The following is an 11,124-nucleotide window of genomic DNA, read 5'->3' as shown; positions in this document are numbered from 1 at the left end:
TCTGCTCAGCAATAGCAAAAACATCTCTGCATTATCAACTCTGTGTTCAGCACAAAACCCAAACATAGCCCCATACTGGCCTCTGTGAAGAAAGTTAACTCTACTTCAGCTCAGACCAGCACAAGAACCAGGATGAGGTTTGAGTTTTCTTCTTCAAGCAATCTACCTGAGTTGCCAAAAAGTTCATTAAGATCTGTTCATGCAGGAGTTTGAAGATGTCTTGAGAATGGGATGTGTGTCAGAATTACTGAACTGCTGTTAATATGGGTCAACAGCAGCTCAAGGGAAATGCAAATAGGTGTGAGCACGGACGGGAAGTTGTTAGACAGAAATTGCAACATCACATTTAATCCTCCCTTTAAATATTTTGCAGTGGAAAATTTTGGTTTTGTTAATGAATATGGCATATGGTACCTTCCACTTGAATTGATTTAATGAGATAGTTTGTCAGAGGGGAAAAAATTCTCAGGCTCAGTCAAATCTGAGGCTGGGATAATTACAGGTGAAGAAAGGCAGAACCATTGAATTCTTTTAACAGTAGGTTTCTTGGGGACTATTTAGTGAACAGTAGCAAGTGGTGACTTTGGGTAGTTATCTATGCAAATTCTGCTTTCCTTTTCCTTGGAGGAATTACTTTCATGTCAAAAACTAGTTACTGTAGTTAATTTTGAAAATAGCTGTAATATTTTGTATCTCAATGTAATTGTTACGTGACATTTCAGTTGATATTTTGTAGAATTTAGTGTTGAAAAGAATTTCAGAAGTAACTAAATTAGTTAATCATCTAACTTGAGTGTAAAGATTATAAAGGAGGAGAATTGCATGTGGAACTATTGTGAAATGGAAGTTTGTTTGGTTGTAAAGGTGAGATAAGTTTGGTGACTAAATTCTGTCTTAGTGGAATGATTATATTTTCCTGTGGTTGTAGTGTCTCATTTTTAACAGAACTGTTAAGATGCTGCTGTCACAAGAGTAGTTTCCCAAATTCTGTAGGAGAGAATATCATGTTGATGAGCCTGTTTTGGTTAAAATTTCTTTAGGACTTGAAATAATTTAAATATAAGTTAAATGAGGGCACTGCAAGTTTAAAGGATCCCAGTGTTGGGGTTTAACCCCATCCAGCAACTCAGCCCCACACAGCTGGATGGGATGAGGGAGAGAATGGGAAGGGAAAACATGAGAAAACTCATGGGCTGAGATCAAGACAGTTTAAAGGTGAAGCAAAAGGAAAGCAAGGCAAGGAATTAATTTCCCACTTCCCATGCAGGAGTTCAGCATCCCCAGGACAGCAGGGCTCCATCACGTGTAACTGTGACTTGGCAAGACAAACATCATCACTTAGAACGTCTCTCTCTCCTTCCTCTTCTCCCCTGGTTTTATTTGCTGAGCATGTTGCCATATGGTGTGGAATATTCCTTGGGTCACTTGGGGTCAACTGTCCTGGCTGTGTCTCCTCCCAGCTCCTCATGCCCTATCACTGGTGGGGTGAGGTGAGGAGCAGAAAAGGCCTTGGCACTGTAAACTCTGCTCAGTGATAATGAAAACAACCCTGAATTATTAACACTGTTTCCTGAATAAATCCAAAATATATGCCCATGCCAGGTACTGTGAGGAAAATTAGCTCTATCCCAGTCAAAACCAGCACAAATAGTTTTTTTTAAAGAAGTAAAAACTCATCATGAATGTGTAAGAAACCCTCTTACCTCAAAATGAGTTCTCAAGACTCGTTTTTTTTCCCCTAAAATATTGGCGCAGTTGTTTAACTATAGGGAAATTTTCAAAGAAAATTATTAACTAATGCTAAAAGCATTGATGAGTTTGTTCTGCCTTATGTGTCTGCTAATCACATAAATTAAAAGTAGCTTAGTGCTGTAAGTGAAATGTAGCCTTCAAACTGGAGTAGAACTTGATTACAGAGGCATTTAATTGCTTAGGAATCATATGGTCATTTTTCTTTCCTTTTTTTTTTTTTTGAGCTGCACAATCTTTCCCTTCCCACATAGAGGCAATCTCTTCCCATTTGTTACCAAGTAATGCACTTTCCAGCCTGTATTTTTGAAGTGTAGTGGAAGTCATCCTTGGAAGGGGCAGCAGTGTGTGCAGAACGAGGCCCTGGGGGCAGTGTGGATGCCTTTCAATTAAGCACATTCCTGCCCAAGCAGACCTTGACCATTGTGACATTTGCTGAAAATGAAAGTGTGTGCATTTCAAAAACTGTTTTCAATAACCTGCCTGTGCAACAAAGCACTTTTTCATTATTTTTTTCTCTAATTCTATTGACTTCGTGTAAGACTGAGATCAGGTTATCATAAACAATATGCTTAATTGGTATGTGAGAAAGGATTTGCCTTGTTTGGTAAACTGACATGAGATAGAGGCTCACTTATCACTCATACTGTCCTAACTTGTTCTCCTTTAATTAAAAAGTAAATAAGAGTCATGAGACACCACTTTAGTGCAAACTGCCAAGGAAGACCGCTTCCTGGAGATATTTATTATGCATGCAAAATGAATTTAGCAAATGAAGAAAATGCAAATCTAGGCAGAGAACGCAAAAACACACTTTCCCAAAGACACTGAAAACTGACCTTTTTAAGTGAAGATATTGCAATTAAAAATTCTGGTACCAGTTATGAATAAAAAGCCTTGTTTAAAAGTTTGTATAGGACATGCATTAGATTTGAAAAATGCTTAAAAGTTCAAAGCAGAACAGGGTAGTGCAAGATGTGAGTAGAAGCATAATTTTGCAACCCTCTGGAGAGGCAGGCAGCATGTGTTACCTAACGTGGTATTTGACTGGACTCTCTCAGTAAGAGCATAAACTTAAGAAAAAATTTCTGCAAAGTTCCTGTCAGCATTTGCCCAAATGACTGTGCAATACCTACAGTTTTTATTAACTTAGATTATTTTTCAATTAGCATATTGATAATAATGAGCATTCTGAGCTGGGAGAGCATGACTTTTTATTTAGTGCATGGAAATAGAGCTGACATTTGGAGGCAATGTGTAGATAAAACCTCTTTCAAATTAACTTGAGGACCTCACATCTACTCCTTCTTTGTGTTCTGTAATGAGGGGAGGGGAGAAAGAAGTGAAAATTTTCAATACTTTTACTGAGAAAGGGTATAAAGGAAGTTAAGTATTTCTAAGATAGCTCATAAGTGAGCTTGGGTTCAGGGAAATTTTCACTTAGAGTCATAGAACCACCAAGGTTGGAGGAGGCCTCTAAGGTCATCGAGTCCAGTCATTAACCTGTCACTGCAGGAACCCCTAAATCCTAAACCAGGTCCTCCAGCATCAGGTCCAGATGCCTCTTAAACACCTCCAGGGATGGTGACTCCACCACCTCCCTGGGCAACATTTCAGTGCCTGAACACTCGAACAGTGATAAAACCTTTCCTAACATCTCATCTGAATCTCCCCTCTCTCAGCTTATGACCATTCCCTCTCACTTGTTTTCTTGAAGAAGGTAAGGACCTATCTTTAGGACAATTTTGTGTGATTGTTTAGAGGGGAGAAACTAAAAACTCCCATGAATTTGAAGCAAGTTCACACAGAAGCAAGTTCAGAACTGCTTACTGAATCAGAGGCAATTCAAGAAGTTTAGTATTCCTATCTCTGTGAAGTCTGTGAAAAAGCTCTGATTCTCTGAACATTTATCATTCATGGTTCAGGTTAGTCCCTAATCAGAGCATTAGCACATGTTTTCTAGTGTGATCTATCAACACTGCTCATTTAACTGCAAGAATGACTTTTAAAGCCTCACAGGCTGCAAATGACTAAACACATTTCATTTTTCCAACATGAACTTTTTGCAGCAGTTATTTTTAAAAACTTAAGACAAGACTTGTCTGGTCTCAGCTGTAGCTTTTATTGCTCCTCAGGCTAACAAGAGAATGATCCTTTACTTGTGTATTTTTTGTCAGCTTTAATTTTAGTTTTAATCATATCTGTTATAAACAGACAACATTATTTTGCATTTAATACCAGGAGGTGTGGATGTTGGGGTGTCTTTTTGAGGTTTAGATGAGATTTGTCAGGAAGACGATAAAGGAATGTAAAAAGGATTCTAAATCTGACTCAAGGGTTGTATTTCACAAGGTGCCAGCAGTGCCAGCAAAGGGAAACGTTTCATCTCCATCTCCATGTTGAAATGGTCCCTCTGTTTCCAGGAACTCTTTTACTCCATTTACAGAAAATGGCTACAGAAGCAGGTGAAAATTGCATTTGCTCTGCGAAAAATAAGATAAAGTAAATGTTCTTCATCATTTGCAAGCATTTGTTTTCTACCTTTACAACACTGTCCTCATGCTTAATTTAGCAATGTACAGATTATGCTAAAATAAATTGCCTACCTATGCTGCAGTTCTTAGTTCTACATCTGTGTCAGGTGTAGTCATGGTGCAGTCCATGGGCAGGTTGCTTCAAATAATGATTTTTAAAACGAAGACACGTGAATCCCTCTGCTGTGTTCCAGAGCTGGGTTAGATGTCAGGTCTGTGTACTTGTTTGTGTTGAGGAAAAGAGTTGATGTGCTTTATCTCTGGACTGTGGCAAGTGCTTGAACTGGATTTATGCAAATTCTCATACAGTGGCTACAAGCAACACAAGGCACACAGAGCTGCACAGCATCTGGGGGTTTTGTAACAGCATCTGAAGTACTCAGTGAAAGATTTCCATGTAAGGAGAGTGACAATTAAAAAACTTCAATAGATGTAAAAAGCAGAAGGGAGACCCAGGCAGTGATACCAGGACTCAGCTAAAAGTGTGCTTGAAATTTTTAGTCCTTCACATACTAATTATTGTTTTTATAAACCTTGATTTTATGTTTTACAGAGGGAAGCTTAAGGATTGTGTAATACTATTGCAGTCTTTCCTGCAGTAGTGTTGCATATGCAAAGGCACATTTACATTACTTTTTCCTTTTTAGAAAATGTTTCTTTTCCTGCCTTGGTTCTAAACATTTTAAACTGTAAACTTAACATGTCATGCTATCTCAACATGCCATTGGCTGATGGATAAAATATAAAGAATGGCTTGAGTTTGAAACAGGTCCTCTATCTCTGGAAATCAGAGTTTAAAAATAGAAGATAGAGTATTTGCTTTCTTTCTGTCTGCTGTTTACTTCTTTGGGAAGTGTTTTCATAGAATCATAGAATCAACCAGGTTGGAAAAGATCTCCAAGATCATCAACCCCTCCCCACCCGTGTTTGCTAGCCCATGGCACCAAGTGCCACATCCAGTCTCAGCTTGAAAACCTCCAGGGACGGTGAATCCACCACCTCCCTGGGCAGCACATTCCAATGCCTGAGCACTCTCTCTGGAAAAAATCTCTTCCTAATATCCAACCTAACCCTCCCCTGGCAGAGCTTGAGTCTGTGCCCTCTTGTCCTGCTGCTGGTTGCCTGGGAGAAGAGACCAACCCCCGCCTGACTCCAACCTCCTGTCAGGGAGTGGCAGAGGGTGATAAGGTCTCCCCTGAGCCTCCTCTTCTCCAGGCTGAACACCCCCAGCTCCCTCAGCCTCTCCTCATGGCACTGGTGCTTCAGTCCCTTCACCAGCCTCGTTGCTCTTCTCTGCACCTGCTCCAGCACCTCAATATCCAAAGATCATATCTGCACTAGAAGACAGCGCAGAAAATAAAAACACTGGTTCAAAAGTAACAGCTTAGTTCACAACTGCAGATACCCAGGCATTGTGTTCTTCACAGTGTGACTTAGCAGCCTAAGTGCCACTAATTCATTAACTGTGTGCCCATTAGAAATCCATACCAGCAGTAAGGAATTGCAGATTGGAGCTTTAGGCAGAGAGCATTGAAAAGCTCATATGACTTACACTTCTGCTGTAGCCTGTGTATATCATAGAATTCCTTTCAGAAATTTTTGTGCACCCTTAAAATCACTAGAGTTCTTTTTCCCACAGTCTTGTTTGGAGGAGATACTTCCACTAACTCAGCCTAAATGTTTTCCTGTTTGCTGCTCTACCAAAACATTCCTCTCTCAGGGAAGTTATCTATTGGGATGAGTTTTCTCTCCTGGGACTTTACAGATTCTAAGCACAGAAGGAGGTTGTCATACATCTTTTCAGTGGCTGTTTTATGTAGTCTAAAGAAATTGTGCTGCCTCAGGCATTTCATGTTGGAATCCACTCCCCTGGTTATATTAAAGGCTTTTCCAGTTGGGAGTTCTCTTCTGTGAATGCTGTAATCAAGCTTGTATACCACTGCTACTGCAAGAGAGAATCCTGATGTTTTATCGCACTGATCAGATAGTAATTCCTCATTGTTTCTTTGGTCTCCTTTTTATGCTGGAGCTTTTGGCCATTTCATGTTGCTGAGCTCCTGGCTTACCCCTGAAGATACACACATTCATTCTGTTATTTCAATTGATTTTATTATTCCAAGTCTTATATGTGTTCTGACCTTATCTTCCAAAATGTTAGTATTTCCTATTTGTATGTCATCTGTTGTGATGGGAAATCCATCAGTTTGGTTTTCAGAAAAAATCAGCTGATAAGCTCTCAGTTGTGCAAGTTTCTTACCCATAAACAACCTTCTGTTGTTACTCAGCCAAATATTTTACTAATGACCATCTTTTGCACCTTCCACTAATGAACTGAGCAGCCTTTATATCAAATGCTGAACTCCAGATAAATGAGAATTTTTCTAGCCAAATGAAGTGCAGGATATTGCATTAACAGAAACTATATATCCTAAATTTAGTCTTTGACAGAACTATGTGTCATCATCATGTGTTCTGCTCTCTTCAATACTTGACTGAAAGGCACTTCATAGTACCAGGTGAAGACTGTCCTACTGGTTTGTTCTCCAGCTGAGGTTTTGTTTTTTCTTACCAACAAATTCTACACTTACTTTTTTCAAATAGTAGCAGTAGGTATTCGGTATTTCAAGTGGCCCATTAATCTCTATAATTAAAATAGAGATTTGCCATTTGCTTCCACATCAGCTGAGATGATTTTATATAAGCTGATTTGGCATCACTCATCCATGGTCATGTATCTGTCTTGTCTCTGTTCCAAGGGGTAGTACTGCTTACATGGATTAACTCTGAAGTGAAAAGTTCACCCAGTTGGACTGTGTGGAGATCGTTACCCATCTCTAGCACTAGGCACTGTTTTTCTTGTAATAGCCTCTCAACCCTCACCCTTTTATACAGCCAAATCTTCAGGTTCTGTTTTAATTTCTTGTGGTTTATCAGAGGGCTCCTTTTCTCAAACTGGCAGTCTAGTTCCAGGGCACTCATATTTACAATGCCATTTAATATAGACATCTGACCACAAATACTAAATGCTTATTAAGACCAGTTCCTTTAAAGTCTGTTGTTATTTATAAAAGTCAAGTGTAAAATCCAGACTATTGCCTTTATGCACAGCAAATTTGTTTATAGATTGACTATATGACTGTTCCTCAGTGTTTATAAGCAGATGGAGCTTATGCCAATCTTCTCCCTGTACAATTTCGTGTTATGGCACACTCATTCTTTTTTCTTTTCCCCTTCTTCTCTTCTATTTCCTATAACTGGCCAGAAATTATGAAAAGTGTAGGTTTCTTGGTATCAAGATTGCCTGCTTGTCTCAAATATGACTTTATTTGTTCATTACATCATATCTTTTTTTGTCTATGAACCTCTCAGCTTGATTGAGTCTCTTCAGCAGTGTAAGAAGCAATAATTATATTGTTCTGTGGAAGAAGAAAGTTATTTTTGTCTGCATTATTATCCTTAAAAGTGACCCAAATCTGTTGACTAACACTGCTCTAAACAGTGGGACCTTCAAGAGGACATGTATTTCTGTAACCTCCAAAAAAAATCCCTTTTCCAAACAGATTATAGTTGCTAAACCAAATCTGCAATAGAATATTAGTGTCAAGTCCAAGTTAAAACAAATGGGACTTGTAGTTAACACTTCAGTTAATGATTCAGAATTCTTTTGCCTTTTCAGTCCTGTTTAATGCCTGTAGTGAATATGGCCCTTTGCTAAGGCTAATCAAAGCAAACTGCAAATTTTCTTGCACGTGTACACACATTTGCTCTCAGATGCTTGGGGCCAACTTGGAAAAGAAACAACGAGGAAGAAAATTACTTGTTTGAGGTGAAACTCCTGTCCCTGTGTACAGTGAAAGATATCTAAAAGAGAAGCAATGATTGTGTTTTATTTCTGTTGACAGAAATGTTGGAAATAAGTTTTTCCATTTCGAAACTTCTGGCAGTCTTTGTTTCTGATTTGTGTCTACAGGTTGCTGTAAGGTGTATAAAAAAGGCAAATCAAGGAGGTAGCTGGAAATGGATGAAAAACTGTAAGGAAAGACTGAAATTTCATTTATGAGTTTTAATGAAGGCTCACTGAAAATGCAGTTCTCTGGCCAGTTCCCACTTAATCACCTGATGACTTTGATTAAGATGCAGTGTGAGATCAGACCCAGCATGAGTTTCGCTTTGAGGAGTTAAAAATCTCATCACTGTGCTCTACAGCTTCCTTAATACATGTGCCTTTATCCTGTATATTTTGGTATCCCAAAAATAGGGTGGTTTTTGGCAGTTGCAGTAATTAGCAGGGAGAACAGCACACTCAGCAAAAAAAGATGTGGAAAGCTGCATAAACATTCATGAAGTATTGAAGGATTTTTGTCTTTTTTAATAAACTGCCAACTCTTACTTTTAATGAAGATCGAACTATATTGTAATTTTTCTCCCCATATTAACTAGTTCTGTGTATTGCAGTCACATTCATTAAATGTTTCAGACCAACTTGATGTATATTAGTTTGGACAAATTGTATTCACAGACCTTTGATTTTGAAAATAAATTTAATACAGAGCCAAGAAGAAATCAATGAATAAGCATGTGTGGGATAAGAAGCACAAAGAAAAATAATTATGTTGTACACTTTAGACCAAATCCTGGCCTTGTATGTGAGTGTGAGTTGAGAGAAGCCAATTTACTTATTTATTTTGCAGGAGCTTAGTTGCTGAGGACTTTTAGATGGCATGTAATTAAAGCTAGTTTTTCCAGAGTCTTCTGCTGGTTGCTACACTTGTTCTGTTCCCTTTTATCTTACACTGGAGAGAACCTTATGTATGTATTGTATAGTATATATAATAGTTTAAATTACATTGATGTATAATTTAAATTTATCATGTAGTTACACATCATGTAGAAATTTGAACCAAGTAGTGTTTTAGGATTGCCATTCTCTTTAGGCAGGTCTGGATTTAGTCTAATAAATCTAAATGTAATAGAGAACCAGGACAGAATACCTTATTCACTAATAAGCTGCTTTTAAACTTGAACATTTGAGAGCTTCAATGTGCATTTAACCTCCTACACTTTCTGTGAGTCAGACGTTTTTTACCTTAATGTAATTTTTTTGCATAAAGTAATGATCTTCCCACTCTGTGATGGGAAAATTTATATTAACTTGAAGTCTGAGAGATGTGAATAAAATGTCCACCTACCTGCTGAGTCTAGCTTATATTTTAGTTTTGGGTTATAACACAGATATGAGAACAGAAAGAGGCATTCATCAACAGTTTTGTAACATTGTAGTTCTTTGACCTCTATTTCTCATGCTGCTGAATGCTGCTATCAACTGTTATTAACAGACTGAAATCCAAAGGACGTTAAAGACTGAAATATATAAAAAGAAATCATTTTTTCTGCCTAGATTTCTGTAATGCACCATAAAGTCCAGCAATTTAAAGGCTGCAGGTTAGCTTGGAGATGAAAAAACGAAAAAGAAAAAAACTGAGCAGAAGTAGAGCTCAGCTTTTAAGAAACGTTTCACCTCTTAGTTCATGTCGTGGTTCTCTTCTCTTCCTTCTTCCCTTACGTTGCCTTAAGACCATCTGTGATGTGCTGTTAGATGTGTAGCATATGTCCTATAGATAATTTTTTCCCAAGGATTTAGTGAAACATGAGGTTGGGAGGCAGCAGATAAAATATTTGCTGTACTACACTATTGAACTTTCTGCCACTCAGTGTCTTCAGATTTTCCATGTGCATTGATTAAATCAAAAAGAGATGACCTGTTTCCACTGCAGAAAAGTCTTAAAATAATTTAGCAGGGAAGCAGCAGTCATTCACCAGCAGCTGTCTGTCTACATGCTGAAGATGTCATCAATAATGCACAAGATAACATCTCCAAGTTGAAAGAACAGTAGGATTGGCATCAATTTTGCTTAATAGAGCATCATACACAAACTAGACAGTGATACCTGAAGCACTGACAGCATCCATTACATTAAAATGTGGATGTCTCTTATTTGGAAGTGTTGTGTAAACTTGACAACTTTAACTTTTTCTTTTTTTTTTCCTTTCTAAAGTCTGGTTTTAGTTGCACTGAGATTAATATTCCTTTTCTCCTGTTCTCAGAGGGTGACGAGACAGGAGTGATGGATAGTCTGCTTGAGGCCTTACAGTCAGGAGCAGCATTCAGAGATCGCAGGAAACGAGCACCAAGACCACAAGGTAAGATGCTTCCTGTAAACTTGGAGTTATAAACTGAGTAGGCTAAAGTTGTTTTGCAAAGTTTTGCCAACAATTTTCACTGCAAACCATTGGGCTGCTGTTGGGCATCGAGATACTGTGGAAACTCAGCATGCTCTTTGTGATTGTGGATTTTTACCTTGTAATTCCATCTCAGGTAACTGTGTTCTAAGATATGACGAGGGCTTCTTTTGTGTTAGAAATGGCATTTACACATTGCTGCACAAAGTACGTTTGACCTAATTGTTCAAACTGTAAGTATAATTTATTGATTGTAGGTGGTGCCCTGAAAAATATTAGCTTGACAAATAGGAATTTGGGTGTATAACTCATCTCTTTCAAGCAGTGGTCTTAGATTGTTCTGGGTTGGTTGGAAGTTGCATAGTATTCATAGTCAAATTCCATTAACATAGCTTCACCTTTTGGAGGAAGACAGTACTATTGTACTGAATTTAGTTTGGTTTACTGAGCAATTACTTCTTCCTGCAAAGCTGATTTTGAGACAATTTGAGAGAAGGTTAAGCAATGGCAGCGTTTCCTCTGTTCACTTCTCTGCTTGTGATAAGCCACTGGCATACAGTTGGTGAAATGTATTTAGTCTGCATTTGCTTTTCACCAAGAG

At 38.2% G+C, this 11,124-nt stretch overlaps 1 protein-coding gene across 1 annotated transcript in view; it reads left to right on the top strand.

Moving 5' to 3' along the window:
• Nucleotides 1–10,484, top strand: part of DIAPH2 (diaphanous-related formin 2) — a gene marked incomplete at both ends in the record, with an annotated part of 145,840 nt that extends 135,356 nt beyond the window's left edge. Inside the window, one exon of the mRNA XM_009081519.1 lies at nucleotides 10,389–10,484. Within this exon, the coding sequence (XP_009079767.1) occupies nucleotides 10,389–10,484 (96 nt within the window). The remainder of the gene's footprint in view (nucleotides 1–10,388) is intronic.
• Nucleotides 10,485–11,124: the final 640 nt, after the last annotated feature.

This window comes from Acanthisitta chloris, unplaced genomic scaffold, assembly GCF_000695815.1.
Source record: "Acanthisitta chloris isolate BGI_N310 unplaced genomic scaffold, ASM69581v1 scaffold69, whole genome shotgun sequence".
NCBI classification, from domain to species: Eukaryota; Metazoa; Chordata; class Aves; order Passeriformes; family Acanthisittidae; genus Acanthisitta; species Acanthisitta chloris.
The sequence above is the reverse complement of the archived record's forward strand: the minus strand, read 5'-3'. Positions and strand labels throughout refer to the sequence as shown.